Source organism: Hippocampus guttulatus, chromosome 9 (genome assembly GCF_054856545.1).
Source record: "Hippocampus guttulatus isolate MCC_2025c chromosome 9, RoL_Hgut_1.0, whole genome shotgun sequence".
NCBI lineage: Eukaryota > Metazoa > Chordata > Actinopteri > Syngnathiformes > Syngnathidae > Hippocampus > Hippocampus guttulatus.
The window spans coordinates 20,563,545-20,581,604 of NC_141269.1; the positions used below are offsets into that span (position 1 = coordinate 20,563,545).

The 18,060-nt window shown below is 41.7% G+C and overlaps 1 protein-coding gene across 5 annotated transcripts; it reads right to left on the bottom strand.

Moving 5' to 3' along the window:
• Positions 1-366: 366 nt before the first annotated feature.
• On the bottom strand, positions 367-16,699 carry dctd (dCMP deaminase). 5 transcript variants are annotated; one of them, XR_015101903.1, is made up of 7 exons: positions 16,585-16,699; positions 16,355-16,454; positions 9,009-9,144; positions 4,973-5,089; positions 2,135-4,385; positions 1,959-2,055; positions 1,491-1,542 (listed from the first exon to the last, which is right to left on the bottom strand). XR_015101903.1 is itself a non-coding variant. In XM_086120951.1 (6 exons), the coding sequence occupies exons 1-6, from the start codon at positions 16,626-16,628 to the stop codon at positions 1,458-1,460; spliced, it is 579 nt and encodes a 192-aa protein (XP_085977077.1). In that variant the 5' UTR covers positions 16,629-16,699; the 3' UTR covers positions 367-1,457. The 5 variants fall into 5 exon arrangements, 1 of the variants encoding a protein (XP_085977077.1); XM_086120951.1 differs by lacking the exon at positions 2,135-4,385 and having other exon boundaries at positions 367-1,542; XR_015101905.1 differs by having other exon boundaries at positions 1,484-1,542; positions 1,959-4,382.
• Between the last annotated feature and the right edge of the window lie 1,361 nt (positions 16,700-18,060).

Below are 18,060 nucleotides of genomic sequence, written 5' to 3' on the forward strand. Positions count from 1 at the left end.
TGCAGTCAGATTTGTTGCGCTTTATTGTTTATTGTTATTATTATTCTCATTCAGAGTTTGCTTCATGTACAATTCACCGAGGGCAAAGAATGGGAATCTGGAGAGCACAGAGAAACATTTTAAAGTGGTACACGTGAGCTACGATAGTTAACACGCTGCAAAAGTGCGTCCCATGTCTCCGAGTCTGGTCACGACGAAGGTAGGCAGTGACTTCCTTTCCACAAACTCATAAACTCTAGTATCGACTTTATTTTTCTGTTCCGTTCATGTTCAGGGCCGTTGTGGCTGTTGCTCATCATGGCATGTGTGTGTTAGTACGTGCGTTCATCCAAGTCCAATTTAATAACGACAACATGAGGAATAAAATACTTTTGCTAGCTTTATTGAGCGAATACAGAAAACAGCAAATACGTTAAGAAAGGCCCTAAGAATCCCATCAGCTGTGAACTATTTTCAATATCTGCCAGTACAAAGTATCAAAGGTTTTTAACACAAATACATAATGGTAATCCATCAACCAGTAATGTTCTTAAATCGAGAACTTGACCCTCCTGAAAAAAAAAAGTTCCACTATTACATTTATTCAAATTATATTATTCGGAAAATTCTCACCATGCACCGCCACCACTCAGGACGCCACACAAGATAGTCGATAAGGTGGTGACAGTGCAGCTGAAAGTTAGTCAGACTATTTTTGGGGGCTAGGATCTTAGAGGATGATATCTAAGTAATAAGAAGTTGGATAATACTAACAATAATATGGCAGCAATTCCTATATAAGGTATAGTGTTACTTTTGAGAGCAAAGTTATAAAGTAAAATGAAGGCTTGTGAGGGAAAGCTGAAAATACTGTACAAGAACTCATTTTCAACCCATCCTAGAACTGTAACCATACTTAAAGCAGCAGGGTTTGGACCATCATTTAAGTGGAACCAACATGTCAGTGATTCAGTCAGGCAAAACAAATCCGTGTGAGTCTTGTGGTGTCAGGGAAAAAAAAACCCATTCGTTTGTAACATGGATTAAACGGTCTTCGCAGGAACAAAAGGACAGCCTGAGAGTTCAAAATTGTCAAATTGGACGCAGCTCCTGGTTGTAAAACATGACACTTTAATGTCAACTTCTGTGTGACAAAAACTGACTTTTCAGTTTTCGTCACACGAAAAGTAAACAATACTTCTCCTTTGCCTTTGTCCGTAAACTTCTTTGGATTAAAAGAAAGATAAATACCATACATTAAAAAAGATGTAAAACTTGTTGACTTGTAGGTTGGTGCCTGTTCATTTCATTTTCAATATCATCTATATTTCTTCAGGTTAACCAGTATGCAAAAGCAAGTCATTTCTATTTTATCAAAAAAAACAGAGATACAGGGCTGAAAATATAAAAAAGAAAATGCCACAAAGTCTCTCTGAGGTTCCATATTTTTGGCTGGCCCAAATCAGAAATTTTCTTGGTCACTTTGTCGGGCTGTCCAGCGCTGTTGGTTGGTTTATGGAATTAAAATCAATGGTAATCTCAGTCCTTTTTGGCTTGAATTGCCTAACACAAGAGGACAAAGGGAAATTTAAACATAAATAGACACAAAAATAAATGTATAGAATTACTAACCTAACTGTTGCAGTTTTCTCCAAGAAAAAAAAGAAGCTTTGAATATCATCCATCCACCTATTACCCGAGCCACAAAATATTTGTGATGGCATCACAAAAAAAAAAAAAAGAAAAAAGTAATACAAAACACTGGCAGAGGTGCTCTAAGTAAATGCTTTCACTGGTTGGGTGTTGTGGAGGCAGTTCCAAGTGCATTAATTTATTACTATGAAGACCATCTTAACAAGTCAACCATTAACATGGGGGGGGGGAGGGGGAGAAGTGGTTGAGAAGAAAAAAGTTAGGACCACCAAGGCTCTAATTTGGAGGGGCAATATAAAGTCCAACACATGAAACATGTTACTCACTGGAATTGTACTCCTGCCATGTTGAGTAGTCTCCTTGAGGCAGTCATCTCTGGTGTGTCATGGTATTTATCAGAAAGATAGACAACCACCTTAATTCCTGGACAGAGGGTAAGTGCGATCAAGGAACGATACCCAACAATAAATAAATTCCAGACAAATGATTTACAGTAGCTTACATAGGTTGTCAGACAAATTCCAGGACTGGAGTCGAGGGTGTCGCGAAAGATAGATTTCAAATCCAATTTCCCGGTTCTTTTATCCTTTCTCAGTACAACCCACTAAGTCTTTCCCAGCTTTCTCTGCTACCCCTTGATGCACACCTGGAAACAGTTCCTCCGGGATCCTCCACCTCTTCATCGTCGCAGCCACATTTGATGTCATTCACCTCCAAAAAATGGGTACCTTTGATGACCCCGCTCAACCACTGAAGGCGAGTCCTGGATGGCAATGTTGTTCTCAGTCAGGAACGATCAGGTAGGCATGTCATGGTAAAGACGTCCTGCCCAAACTGTTGCCTCTTCTTGTGAAATGAATGAATGAAGGTAACGCTGCAGGATCTCTTCATAGTCTGGCATATGATGATGATGGTCATCGAAGATTGTCATCAACGCATCTTTGACTGTCTTGCCGTCTTTGGCCTTGGCCACAATGGACTTGAACATTGAAGGCTCTGGCGTTTGACCTTCGGGTTGTACTCCAAGACTCATGAGTCACCGGTGACGATGAGCAAATCTGATCTCATTAATTACTCACGTTGCACATTGCTGACCACCCAGAGGATACTAATAATAATAATAATACATTTTATTTATAAGCGCCTTTCAAGACACCCAAGGACACTACAATCAGGAACAAAAACAATAAAACACAGAACGGGTTGAGCAGCGGCAGCCAGACGCACCAGAGTTCACTCAACCTCAAAAATCGGAAGAAACCACAGGGGAGGGAGAGGGAGAGAAAAAAAAAACCACGCTCGAACTATCCTCATTTTGAGAATAGTTTGAATTAGGCAAAAAAATTCCTGCACAAGCATATGACAATTACAACAGGTCACAAGACATGAACAATGAAGGCGGTGATACAAGGGAGCGTATGCGCGTGTGATCGTCTACGTGTAGTCTGGATAGTGGTGTCTTGAGATAATTCTTTAATTCATTCTGTGACTATGCGCAGAACTCAAATCATCTTTTGCTATTGAAGTGCCTGGAAATGCCATTAATACATTCATGCCTCCCACTAAAAATATGTATTCAGAAGCAGATGTGACTCAACAAGTTACTGTAAATTGTTGAGTCACAGTTATAAACACCAAGGTGACTGCAACGAAGAGGAAAACTCATAGATTGTAATATGGGTTTGAAATATTGTAACTTTTTAACTCATTCAGTACCAGCCAATTCTGGACCAAGTCTGAAAAGACGTTTAAAAACGTCTTTGGGAGTGAATGAGTTAATGACACCAGTCCTGGAAGTTTTCTGACACACCCCATACAACAGCACTGTTTCAAAAATGCTGACTTGATGAAAATGTACAAGTTGCTACAGTATGATACACATTGGAAAATACACAGTGGTGCCTTGACCTCCGTGTTTGGCCATATGAGCCATCGCTTGGTCAGTTTTTTTGTAGCAAGGTATGAGCAAATAATTAGGATACGAGTGCACTTTTACCACTATGTCAGCAGCAAACGTCAAGTTTGATGTAGTAAATACATCCAGCGACCACGTCCATTGATGGTGCTGAAAAAGTAGTTGGCGGGAAATACAGTGATGAAGAGTGGATTCTGCACAAGACGTGACCCATTCACGTGGACAAAAAGGAGGAGCAGAAACTTTTAAGTCTCATGATAGTAAAATAGAAAAAAAAAACTACCGTACATTTTAAATGAAGGACAAATTTTATTATTGTTTTTATGAAATCAAGATGGCGCCCGAGTAGGCAGCCGTCAGCAAGTGCTCTCATGAGCCTTGCTTTTTTTGTTGTTTTTGTGTTTGTTTTGTCACTTTGCGTTTGTTGTTACGTCGTGTGGACCTGATGTGGACTTTTTTCAGCATTTTTTGGCCACGACATTCATCAAGGAGGAGACTCTGTGCTCGGTGGTTGCGCCTTCTTGGCAGCATGGGTATACCAGCACTGTTTTTGACTGGGAGGAATGTCGGCACCATTTGACTGTTGTTGCAATGAGAAGAAAGGAGCGTGAGCGCGGAGCGCCGATGCGGATTTGGAACTGGGAGTCGCGGCTTGGAGTTTGAAGCGGATTACGTGGGACAGGAGAAGTGAACTCATCTCTTTTCGTCAATGGACGCTACAGCTTCGTGTTTGCTTTGAAAACTTAGCTTGTAGCAGACGTGTGCACGTTTTCAGCATGACGTCTCTGATCCACTGGTGAAAGGACACTTTGATCCTCTCCTCTTTCATCTAGAACTGCTTCAGACAACAAAGTGTATGCAGAAAATTGGTGAAGATTGCACGACTGTCTGTTTCCTATGTGTTGTGTTGTGTTATTTTTGTTATTTTGACTTCAAAATGGCGCAGCGAGAGTGGCTGCCTTTCCAGCAGCTCCTATATTTTGTTGTTCTACGTCTTCCTTTCATAACCTGGCTGCTGTGAATTGGGAATTTCTCCATTGCGAGACTAATAAAGGTTTTCTTAAATGTAGTACTATAGCAACAGAAAGTGACGGCTGTAGGTTAAAAAATTGTTTATGTGCATCTTTTGCTATCACCATTGTGTATGTGTTAAATACAGAAACTGACACCCCGCCTTTTAACACGGTGCTCTTCTTGTACATACAAACAGTCCACAGAGCTGTTCTAAATGCCGTTGTTACGTTCTGCAGCTGTGAGTAAAAATAGACAGACTAGAAGAATAGATAGAAACGGCATTTTTTTTCTCAGCATTTCATCTTAAATCAATCGCGAACAAATGAAAGACATCAACATCAGCCAGCCAATTGTAATGGCAAGAGAAGTCAGATTGTGACATGTTGTGCAATGTGTGTTGCCAATCCCAACCTGCTTGGATGATGAGTTTCGCGCACTCGTTACAGGGGAACAGAGCGACATACATGGTGCAGCCCTTCACATCAGCGCTGTTCTTGTTCATGATGGCATTTAGCTCTGCGTGGCACACTGCACGACAACATCCTGGTTAGTAATACAGTCCCGCTGCGGACAGACTGATTGTGTCGTCCCAGTTGAGCGTCAAGAAGCACTTTTAACAATATGAGTTTCTGGTCAATGTTGCATTGGTGCTGAATGTGTCCGTAATGTAGTTAAAAAACAAAATAGTTGGCCTCTTTCGGCAAAAGTAATTGACAATGAAATATCGCACGGATAATGTTTCTGACATTTGTCAGAATGGTATGAAATATCAATCATTTAGATGGGCAATACACTACTCGTGTTCAAAAGCCTTTTGGGGTGGTGGCCCTAATGAGCCATGTTGGGGTGGCCTTGTATATTCATGATATAAATCAAACATTCAACCCCAATTCCGACCTCCAACAACAAACTAGCGCCTAAATTAGTTTTAAAAAGGTTGTTGAGTACAACATCAATTCTTCTCAGGTGATATTTCCTAATTGATGTTTAGTTGTTATATTTTTAATCGTTAAGCAATATCACATAATAATAATAATAATAATAAGTTAATAAACAGTAATTGGGGAGAATGGGGCTGGCCAATATGGTCGAAGTGTATCACTATATAAACATTTCATATCCAAGTGATATTAATATAGATTGAATATAATTATGATTATTATTAATTTTCGTCTTCAAAACTCTTCAAAATAAGGTCCAGGAAGGAAAAAAAAATGAATTGGGTAATTTTATCTTTAAATATACTATTTAACCTTGAATAAGAGGTCAGCAGAAAAAGTCAAATTCACTGGCCAATTAAAAATACTAAATAAACGCCCTTATAAACAAATGGTGCTTTGCAGGACTCTGCATTTTCGTGCCTTTATATTTTTTGAAGCCATTCATGATGAAAGGATTTAACCTGACACGTAAAAAAGTTCTTTGTTGTAAAAACATTTAAGTGGATAAAACTTCAAATATTGATTATCAAGTACAGTCAAACCTCGGTTTTCGAACGACTATTATCGACCAAAACGGATTTCGACAAGAAAATTTGAGATTTTTACACCTCGGATTACGACTGAAAACCGGTTTTCGAACAAACTGAACAAGCCCGAATACGCCACTCGACTCCTCTTGGCTTCCTTACAATGAGGAAGTGACACTTCCTCATGTCATAATGTTCGTTGTGAGCAGATGTGTTTGTTGTGATTTACGCAAATCTGACGTTTTTTTTTTTTGTTATTTCTGTGTAGTGTACAGTGACAATTTTACAGTTTGAGCCCTGATCAGAAAAGTATGAGTCCCATTATGCATTTAGAGAGTCCAAATTTTGAATTCTGAAATAACGGTAGTCTATTTATTCAATTGCATATGATAATAACACAAACAACAACAATATACATTGATAATAGGTTTATTTCTTATAAACAAATGCTGCAAACATTTTAATAATTCAGGCATACAAGATTTGCAGAGAAATAAGGGGTGTTCACACGGCAAGATTTGGTCCGGTGCTACGCCAGGGCTGCCCCAGTAGAGCGTTCACACGTGCAAATTAGCTCCGGCGTAGCCCCGGAAAACAGCTTACACCGGACCAAATTTGATCCACCTCAGGGAGGTGGTTTAAAAATTTGCTCCGGAGCAAATGCTTGTTTGCGAAGCAGCACCGGTGTAAATTTGCACGTGTGAACGCAACTGGGTTAAATTTGCTCCAGAGCAAATGCTTGTGAAGAGTACGTACGGCGAGAATGCGTTGCTTTCGTGCTCTGTCGGACTTCCGTCATGTGTTTGTTTAATAACGACACAAAACTTAGCTGGTAACAGTAGCAAGCACCTCTTGGGTTATACCATCTCAACTAGACGGGGGGGAATAGTCCCCAAACGTCATCTTTCCTTTTGTAGGAGACTGGACTGTCTCGGAGTTGTTTGTGTAGTGTGTTCCTTTGTTGTGTGTCCACAACCCCCCGGCCCCCATATAATTTATTTTGTGATTTCCTCTCTTGATTTTCTGTTTGGCGCATTACGTCTTTGCTTTTCTGAGTGTCATTGAAGTCATCGTTGATTTACGTTTTCGGGGGCGGTCACTCTCGAGCAGAAGGCACGGAGACCGAGAAGGAGAAGGACGTGCCTGTCCAGTAGTCGCTTGAGTTGTGTATACGTTTTAAAAAGAACCAACACGACAGCTCATTTGTTTTCTGTCGTTTTGCTCCGCTGCAGAAACTGCCGTGTGAACGCAAGTGGGGCTGCACCGACGCTGTGCCGGTGCAGACACGCTCAGCGGCTTTGTACGTGTGAACGCTCCACACAATTTGCTGCGGTGCAAAATATATCGCAACAAAATACATCGGTGCAGCGCCGGAGCAAATGTGTGCCGTGTGAACACCCCTATAGGCTCTTATTTCATCCCATGGTTGAGTCTTTGAGTTCCTAAATTCTCCTCTCTTTACTCTGCTTCCAATGATGCAAGGCTTTCTCAAAGTCAACTTATCATCGCAAAAAAACGATCCAACTTTTGCTGCTTCTGCTGTGATATCTCCGCAATAAACTTTCGCAACACTTGTTTTAATGTTACACAACTTGGCAATCGTCAGCTTCCCGCAAGGTGAAGGCCGATCTCGCCAATCTTGTCTCGCGAGAACAGAAATCTCGTCACGCGAGATTACTTAACACGAGATCAAAACAACAATGGTGGCGATCATCAAACTGCGATTGTTGCTGGAAAAAAAGATTTACCGTAGTTTTTTTTTGTTTTGACTGAGAAATTTCCTTGCGTCCCAAAAACGCACATTATTTGGAACTGTGCGCCACGCAGGAAAATTATGCGTCTAGGACACGGGACGCAGAGGTAACGAGATGGCTGAGAGTATTAGCCCCTAATCATGGGCTAATAAAATAGTTTTGAATTTCGAACTAATCGCTTTTTGAACAGTCTTCTGGAACTGATTATGGTCGAAAACAGAGGTATGACTGTACTAAAAACAGCAAGATTTCATGTTGATTTCATTGTATTCATTCATGAAATTTGTACTGGCCCCATCGGCCAGTGGGCCATTGTTAACATAGAACCCTGACCACTCACAATAAGTTAAAGTTCATTGAGGTAACAGGTTGAATTTGGGTAACAGGATGAACCCAAACAGCAGCTCATTATTTCAGGTGAACTTCATTTGACCTTCTCTAAAATTTTGAACGCACATATCCAAAAGTTTAGGGGGGGGGTTTTTTGCACAAAACAATGAACAGCAAATTTCAAAACAGGCAATTGATCCACAAAACAGCCAACCCATTTCCTGTCTTGGTATAATAGGTATTCAATGAGTGTCCTTTATCATGCTGATCATATTTTAACATCACAAGACCATGCGGGCTTGTAACAATTGATGAACAGTAATTGGCCATTGGGCAGCCCGGTAAGGCAGTGGTTAGCGTGTCGACCTCACAGTGCAGAGGTACCAGGTTCAACTCCGGCCTCCCTGTGTGGAGTTTGCATGTTCTCCCCGGGCCTGCGTGTGTTTTCTCCGGGTAGTCCGGTTTCCTCCCACATTCCAAAAACATGCATGGCAGACGGATTGAAACTCTATATTGTCCCTAGGTGTGAGCGTGAGTGTGTGCCCTGCGTCTGGCTGGCAACCGGTTCAGGGTGTCCCCCACCTACTGGCCGAAGATGGCTGGGAGAGGCTCCAGCACCCCGCGACCCTTGTGAGGATAAGCGGATCGGAAAATGGATGGATGGATAGTTAATTGGCCATTGTGTGGTTTCCAAAGAGAATATTCTCCGTCAGGCCATCTGTCTCTACCAGGGTGTTAGGGTGTCTCAGGTGGTTTCCGAAAAAGGAAAAATACCTAAATACCATCTATAAGCTCAAAATGTACGGCTACTCACAAGTGATCACTTGGAATAAAGTCATGCAATGCTTAATGCCTTGAAGACAAGTCCATTTTTCTTCAAGAAACAATTTCTCACCGTAGGGATATTTCGTGTCCAAACGATCATCTGCTGACCGAGCCCAGGGTAACTGGTCATCATCGCAACCATTCGGCATTCCGTTGTAGCCGATGCCAACAATCTTATTTTCCTGGTTCACTATACAGGCCCCCACCTGCAAGCAGAAAACTAACTTTATTTAAATGAGATTTACAACCATTAAGTCAGACTTCGACAAATCAGACACAAATACGTCACAAAACACACACGATGTCCAAATATCGCACACAACTACAGCAAACCCCATGAGACTTGATCTTAGGGAACATCAAGGAAAACCAAGTGGATTGGTCTTGTTCTGTATTTTTTGGGATTCCACTCGAAATATGATAGCATGTAGCCTGCTAATGGCTACCAGGGTTCTTCCTGGCTCAAATTGAGGCAGAGGCGGTACCATGCTGACCGTGCACCACGACGTGCACGTCTTCTGTAAATTCAACTTTTACAAGACTTTAAGAGTTCCAAAAAGAATATGACTGTAATCATTTTATTAATTTATTCAAACTTTCATCGACAAAGGATGAGGTCATAGCATGCTTGGTGGGGCCACTTTGAGACAATCAGATTATTTTTGAAGCAGGCTATAAGTGCACTTGGGTCCATGACCACCTGTGCTGCAATAGCAGGCTGCAGTGCCCGCCGCAAAACCCCCCCCAAAAGTCCCAAACTACATTATTTTAGTGTGTGTATCTTTATTAGTTGCGTGACTTTTAGGTACTATCATCTTGAATACAGTAAATATTCCCATCCCCGGAATTCTATGGAAAGGAATATCCTTCACCCGGAATAAAATCCTATGCATTAACATTTTGACTACGATATTACGTGTTACCGAAACTTGCGTAAGCGGAAATTCCACTACCCGTAACCCGGATGGAGGTGTCATGCCGCGGGAGCTTAAATACACGCAATGCCCACCGGATGCGACGGAAAAGACACAACACTAAAACAAGTTTTCACTTCGCATTTTTCGATCATCCGATTCTAAACGACGACGTCTAAGTGAGTTTTTATTGGCGTGCGTTTTACTGTAATTGTGAATGATTTTAACTTTATTCACTTATGTCCTGGAGAACGCGGCACGAGCTTAAAAGCAGCACCCACTCGACATGACCGAAGAAACGTGTTCGCTTCGCCGTTTTCATTCATCAGATTCGAAACGAAGACGTGTAAGCGACTTTTTATTGGCGTGCGTTTTACTGTAATTGCGAAAGATTTTAACTTTATTCACTTACTGTACATCGTGTAGATCATCGCATCGAAACGTAGAAGAACTGTAACGACTGGAGCGGAGCGAGTGAAATGCATCCGTTTGAGCGAGGCTGGACACAAAGTTAAAAAGATCCAGCAGACACTTGGAGTTGGAAAGACGCAGATCTACGAAACTTTAAAAAACACGGCATCGATTCAACTCCTGATGACAAGCCACCATCCAGCAAGGAAGCAATGCAAATGGCAACAAAAATCCTTCAGTATGCACAAGAATTACCAGACATCGGTGATCAATGGGACAGTTACTTGCAACTAGCAAGAAAACTGTATGACACGCAGGCAAACATTGTCATAAACCAAAGAATGCATCCAACAAAACAATCCAAAATACACATTTTTTCCCCAAGACAGAAAAAAATAAACATTAAAATACTGTATGTATTTTACTGTTGTGATTTTTTGGGATACAACTGTATTGCAGTTTTTGTTATATAAAGTTTTTGGACAGTATATTTTTGTATTTTATTGATTGTGTTGTTACACGTGCATTTTGTCAACATACTTGCAGGTTCATAAAGGACATGTACCATGCTCATTTCCCAAATGAGGAATTTCTGTTATCAGGACAAATTGGACAGCGCAAACACGAGTCCGTACTAGAGAATATTTACTGTATACTTCTCCTTCTCTTCTGCTGCTATATGAATGGCCGTCACCTCATGTCTTTTTTATGTGTCCAGCTTACAGTTGGTTGATGGCTGTCTCACGATGGAGGCAGCAATTGCCTGCTGTGTTGGGGCGCAGTGCTTTAGGCATAAATAACAGTCCACGCCTTCCTCATTATGCCTGAACCAGGTCAACTGATATAGCCACTGCTTGTCAAAGCCACTGGCTCCTGTGTTTTTAAGACAATATGTTTCGATCACATCCACATTGTCTTTGTGTTGTACTACTCTTAATTGGAAACGGATTGATATCGCCTCGCCAAAAGTGGCTGATTTTCCCTGCCGTGTCTGTACTGCTAAATATCAAAATCCATACTTTCACATGAAGGAAACTTATTTTCATAAACACAACATGCTTGGATGGAAAAAACGGGCAATATTTACCCGGTTTTAGCATCCGCCATGGAAAATCAGGACGCCGATAGCACCGACTAGCCGGGAAAAACACGATTCAATCCGTTTTTTCTTTGGGAGTAGCTTCAACTGCTGTTGATATAGTGCAGTGCAGCCAATCAACACACCTTGTCCATCTCCCACTATAGTCATAGTGAAGCCAAGCGCTTCATATGCTTGCATATGCATGCATGCATATGCTTCGTCATATTTCCTTGTCTTAGCTTTCGGGTGACTTTCTTTTGTCTCATTATCTTTGTCTTTCTTTTCATCCCTGTTAAAAAAAAAATCATGTTCTCTCCTGAGGCTTTGTTTACCGCACTTATCTCATGCTCGGTGCAAAAACAAACAAACAAACAAAAAAAAACAGACACCACTCTCTGACAATGAGGGCGCCACTGCCAACTGCGACTTCATTCTATTTTCTTCACCAAACAAAACAAAATAAACCCACATGTTCCCCAGAGTCACTTGTGCCTCCCCTGGCATCGCACCCCTGGGGGGAGCGCGCCCCACGATTTGAGAAGCACTGCTCTAGCGCATCCATAGTGGCGCAACACTGCAACTGCAGTTAAAATAAGTAGCTGCCACGGAGACACATCAATCGCTCAATCAGCAGAGCTGGAGTTTTACGCTGTGTTGAGTGAGATCAATCGGGCTGGCTGGAGGCGGCACAAAATTAACTGAAGGCGCCCGCCACGCAATTTTGAACGCAGGAAAAACCCTGGCTACTAAAAAGGACTAGAGCAGGGGTGGCCAACCCGCAGCACGCGGCTCTTTGAATGCAGCTCCCGGGCTTTCACACGACAATTGTCAAAAACGCCTCAGTGATGGCGCTGCCATTCAAACAACAGTGCTTAATACACAGAACGTACGTCAACCTATCATCAATCCCGTTACTTGATTGACACAGAGGGCAACCAATCAGATTACTGGATCACCGCTCATGTGCAGACAACAGCGCTAAGTGCTAAGCTAGTCAGCGAATTACCTCCGTTTCTAAGGCCGGGGTGCCCAATAGGTCGATCGCAATCGACCAAGAGCCAGCAGACTGGTCCGAAGTCGACCGCAAGCGGTGGGAGGAGGAAATGGGGGGGAGATTTGTGTGTTTGTGTCTTTATGTAGGAGACTGGACTGCCTCAAAATTGTTATTTATTCCTTCATTGTGTGTTCACCCCCCGCATCGAATTTATCTTGTGATTTCCTAGCTTGATTTTCTGTTCTGGTGGATTATTTTTGATTTTTTTCGTGTCATTAAAGTTATGTTAATTTACGTTTTTCGGAGGCAGTCCTTGAATGTCTCTCGAGTAAAAACATCAGAAAAGAAGGCATGGAGACGGAGAAGGACGTGCCTGTATTGGTTGAGACTGAAAAGCATAAATAAAGTGCCAGTTTTAAAAACCACCACCACAGCTCTCCTTTTTCAGAGTTGCAACATTTAGGTCTCATTTATGTTTGGGCGCTCCGCCTGTCGCTCGTCGTGGCTTGCATGCATACGTGCACAAGTGCATGGTCGTGTGTGCATTCATATGCTTGCACATGTGCTATTGGGTCGATCATGGGATTTTGGTTGCTCCAAAAGTCGATCTTTGGGCAAAAAAAGTGTGTGTGTGTGTGTGGCTCTTTGGAGTAACACAGTAAATTAATTGGCTATTAGTCTCTGACTGGTTGGCCACCCCTGGACTAGAGAATCTCACAAACAGCACAATTTTACTGGTTTGGATCTTTACAATAACAATGGACATCAAGATTCTTTTAACAGTACACAATGCAGTGAAACGTGATCCAACAACTAATGAGAAATCACAACAACCTGCCAAAAGAGGCTCCCTCCGTACAACACAACACCAGCAGGTGAACATGATGAACTCCAAATGTTCCTGCCCAGGCATGATAAATATTTTTAGCTGGCCTGTCCACTTTAAAATTTTCGCCAAATAATTCTTAGTTGAGATTTGACTTTTTTTTTTTTTTTTAAATGTCACGGTTAACAATGTTAAAAACCTCACTCCATGTTGAAGTTGATTCTTCTACATCCGGTTCATTGCAATGTTACATTGTTGCTTTGAAAACTGCCTACACAATTTGTGAAAGGGTTCTATGGGCGACAGCTCAGAGGAGCTTGCTTCAATTTCCATCATTTACTCTGGAAAAAAAAAAGTCCTCAGTTACTCTCAGAATGGATTGTGTTTGACCTTGAAGTTGCACTGTATTACTTCAAATTAGACGAGACTAGGATAGTCCTGCGCATTCAACAGATTGAGTTTGGGACATACAGGTTGCCCTGAAAGTCATGTATCATTTGCACTGACGTGAGGCCATCAGTGTTGGACAAATTAGGCTTTGCAATTTTTGTCAACATCATTCCCTTTCCCAATGACTTCCCAACTCCCAAAATGGCAGCCTGGCATTAGGTTTTGTGCTCGCTTCTTGCAGATCAGTGCCAGTTTGAGGAGATGATAGTGGTAAAGCTTTAGCTATACCAACTTTAATTTGCTGAACATCATAATCTTCCACTTGAGAATTTGGATAAATTTGAGGTCAGTAGAGGTAAAGTTATCTCATATTATTAGTTTCGGAAGTTTCACTGCATTATGTGTCAAGAACAGATTGTGTTTGGATGGCGTAACTTGTACTATGCATTGGAGCAATATGATCGCCTCTCAGACTGGCGCTGAAATCTCGTCGGGGCAGAAAAATCAGGTGGCAATTTTGCAATGCCGCCAACGTGTCAATTGGAAAATTACGGGCAAGACCACTGCCATGTAAAATGCAGGTGGCTTCTCGTCTATGGAAGCCCAAATACAGTCAAAATTAGATAAATAAAAATAACATTTTGGAGAATTTTTTTTTTTTATAATTTTGAAAAAGAACTGACAAACACATATGGCCATTAAATTGTAAAAGTAACATCATGGAATGTTATTCATCTTTAATACCTAAATATAATGTTATTGTATTTAGTATTTCACAATGATTATTCGAACACGTCATACTTTTTAAAATTCCTTTTATTTCCCAGATTTTATAAACTAAAAACATTTTTTTACTGAATCCATTTTTATTTCCGTCCTTTTACAACAATGGTCTTTTTATTTTATAATGCCGTTTTTCAGCACAATGACTTGGTCTGTCTATCAAATCACATGAGGCGGAGCCACTGAAGTGATTGCCTGACATGAGCAGTACCGGTACTTGCCGTATCGGTTAAAGCGTGGCAATTTATCATTGATGCTGAGCTGCCTGAGTAACGTGAGGACTTGACCTCAGCCTGAGAGAGGATTGCAGCAGCAGGGTGTTTTTGATGAGGTGGTGTCTGGAAGGTCACATAACACACTTCATGTTTTTGCTTAGTGTCAGAAAACTACGATCAGTCATCAGAATTCACATGCACATCTTTACCTATACCCACTTCAACCTCTGAAAATATCAAAACAATTGCCACTGTATTTTGGATTTTATGGGCATTAAGCTTTTTTCCTCCCCATAGATGTTCACTACAGCCACATTAAGCTTTTTTACATGCACATTTACGTTTTAGACCAGGGGTAGGGAACTCCGGTTCCTCGAGAGCCATGTCCTGCCTGCCTGTTTTAGATCCCTCCCTACTCCAACACACCTGATTCAACTGTTCATGATTGTTTCAAACCTCTACAGGGCTTGTTTATGAGCTGATGAGATGAAATCAGGTGTGTTGGAGTAGGGAGGGATCTAAAACAGGCAGGACATGGCTCTCGAGGAACCGGAGTTCCCTACCCCTGTTTTAGACTGTCCCCATAAAAGTCCAGCACTGTTGCAACACGTAGAGGTCCAACCCACTAACTTTGATTGAAATTATGAAATGAAAAAGCCATTGTGCAAAAAGACATTAGGAAATAAAAAATGACTTTGTAAAAAAAAAACGTTTGTTTTATAAAATATTGCAAAATAAAGCAATTATTTGAGTATGACACTGATAGAATAAACATGAAATATTTAATTGTAATAAAATTATTATTAGATATTAAAGAACATACATTTATTACTAAATAGTATTACTATATTTGTCTCTTTTCCAAATGGTATTTATTTCATCCATCCATCCATTTTCCGAACCGCTTGATCCTCACTAGGGTCGCGGGGGGTGCTGGAGCCTATCCCAGCCGTCTCCGGGCAGTAGGCGGGGGACACCCTGAATCAGTTGCCAGCCAATCACAGGGCACACAGAGACGAACAACTATCCACGCCCACACTCACACCTAGGGACAATTTAGAGCGTCCAATCAGCCTGCCATGCATGTTTTTGGAATGTGGGAGGAAACCGGAGCACCCGGAGAAAACATGCAAACTCCACACAGGGAGGCCGGAGCTGGAATCGAACCTCTGCACCGTGAAGCCGACGTGCTAACCACTGGACTACCGGGTATTTATTTCAATTTTTTTAAATTAATTTCATTTTCACTGTTTTGATCTTCCATACCCGTCTGTCCGAATGCTGAAACAATCTGAAACAAATAATACAATTCAATTCAATTTAGCTCTAATTTCAAAGTTTACCAATTCAAGAATACCATTCTTTTACTCTTTGATTTCTGCAACAAAACATACTCCAGTGACATTTAGTTTTAACCAAACCGTTAGCTGGCTAGGTCATTGTATTGATTTTCCTTGAAACACAACTCGTTAGGACCTAACGAGTTGTGTTTATAAGGTTAGGATGTTACAGAGTCGCTGGCGTGCGCGTGGGCGCGCGCACACACACACACACACACTCACACGCACACACACACACACGCACACACTCACACGCACACACACTCACACGCACACACACTCACACGCACACACACTCACACGCACACTCACACTCACACGCGAACGTTGTTTTTGCGGAGGAGAGCCAGCTAAGGAATAACTTTTCACGTTCACGCAAACTAAAGCCAGAATTGTCAGTTAGATAGGGCGCTCTTTGCGATACATTTAAATATTTGTTAAGTTGGGACACACAATACACACTTGTGAGCTCGGGTCTTTGCTCCTCTGAGCTGACAAAAAGGCCACGGCCATGAAGTACTCGGGCCATTCCAGGTAGTCTTCCCTCTTCTTGGTTGTGCAGCTGCGGAGATAAAAGCCCATGAACCAGAAATGACAGTATTTGGGCAAATGACGGCGGTGTAGCGTGTTCTAGCCGATACGTGAATTGTCTCTGAAGGTTGCTGCCTCTCGTCAGACGAAACGCATCTTACCTACTATTGCAAATGTCAGGTTTCTGCCGCGGTACGCTTTCCATAATCGATCAACCTGGTCCTCAAAAGTTGGTCGACTCCCCGAACTACCTGGCAACAACCGGAAGACAAGTCCCGCGTTCAGTATTTGTAAAATGTGTATATTTTACTCCCGGATTTTGTTTGACAGGTCCTACAATTTAATCGGAGGAACCAGATTCAGTTTTTAAGCCGATTTATATGTCATTTGTCTACTTTTCAAAGACAAACACTACTCTAAGTGTAAAAATCGTCGAATACTTGTGTAACTTCTCAGCCAATTATAATTATTTCACTGAAGCGCAGGACCTGTCAGTCCGTCTGGAGAAAAAAATCCTAACGATTCCTCCTTCCACCGTTCTAACATTGCCATCTAGTGGCTAATCAAATCGCTTACCTGTTAAATAGTTGCTACAATCGATGTTATGGACACATTATATGCAACAATGCCTTCCCTAAAATTGATAATTTACAAAGAGCTTATAAGGTCAAACAAAAACATAAGAAAAGATCAGAAAACCTTTGTCTCACAATGGAGAAATTCCCAATTTGCAACAGAAAAATTATGAAAGGGAGAAGTAGAACAAAAAGTATATAAATATAAATTATAAAATATAGATTTACGCATATTAAAAATGGGTGAGTGGGGGTGAGTCCATGTTTTCAGGTCTGTCTATTAAATAGCCTGACAGCAGTCGGCAGGAACGAGCGGCGGTACCTCTCCTTCTTGCAGCATGGGTGTGCTGAAGGAGCTGCCCAGTGCTGTCAGGGTGGCCTGGAGGGGATGGGAGGGTCTGTCCATCATAGCTCTTAGCTTGGCTAGCATCCTCCTGTTGCCCACCTCCTCTAGGGTGCCCAGGGAGCAGCCCAGGACACAGTTGGTCCTCCTGACCAGTCGGTTCAGTCTCTCTCAATCCCGGGCTGAGATGCTGCTTGACCAGCAGACTATGCCATAATGAATGGCAGAGGCCACCACAGAGTCATAGAAAGTCTTAAGGAGTGACCCCTCAACTCCAAAATACCTCAGTTTTTTGCCCCTTCCTGATCAGAGCGTCCGTATTGTTAGACAAGTCTAGTTTATTGTTGAGAAGAACACCCAGGTCCTTGTAGGACGTCACCCTCTCTATGTCCGTACCTTGGATGCAGGTGAAGGCAGTTTGCTGCAGAAATCCAGAACCCTACTCCTTAGTTTTCCTTTTTTACCCTAAACAAATTACACAAGGATAGATACAAAAATCCTTATTTTGCAAATCGAGTATTGCATGCAATGTCAACATTTTGAGGGAAAGATAACACTTTCAACCACATTGTCAGAGGGTTTGCCACCAGAGTGGTTGATTAAATTTGCTTATATTTGTATTTTTCTGTTGTGAAGATTGTTTGGTTTTAAATATTAGATCTATTATGATCTGCAAGCAAATATTCACCCTGCTACTACAATAAGGGCCAGCAAGGCAT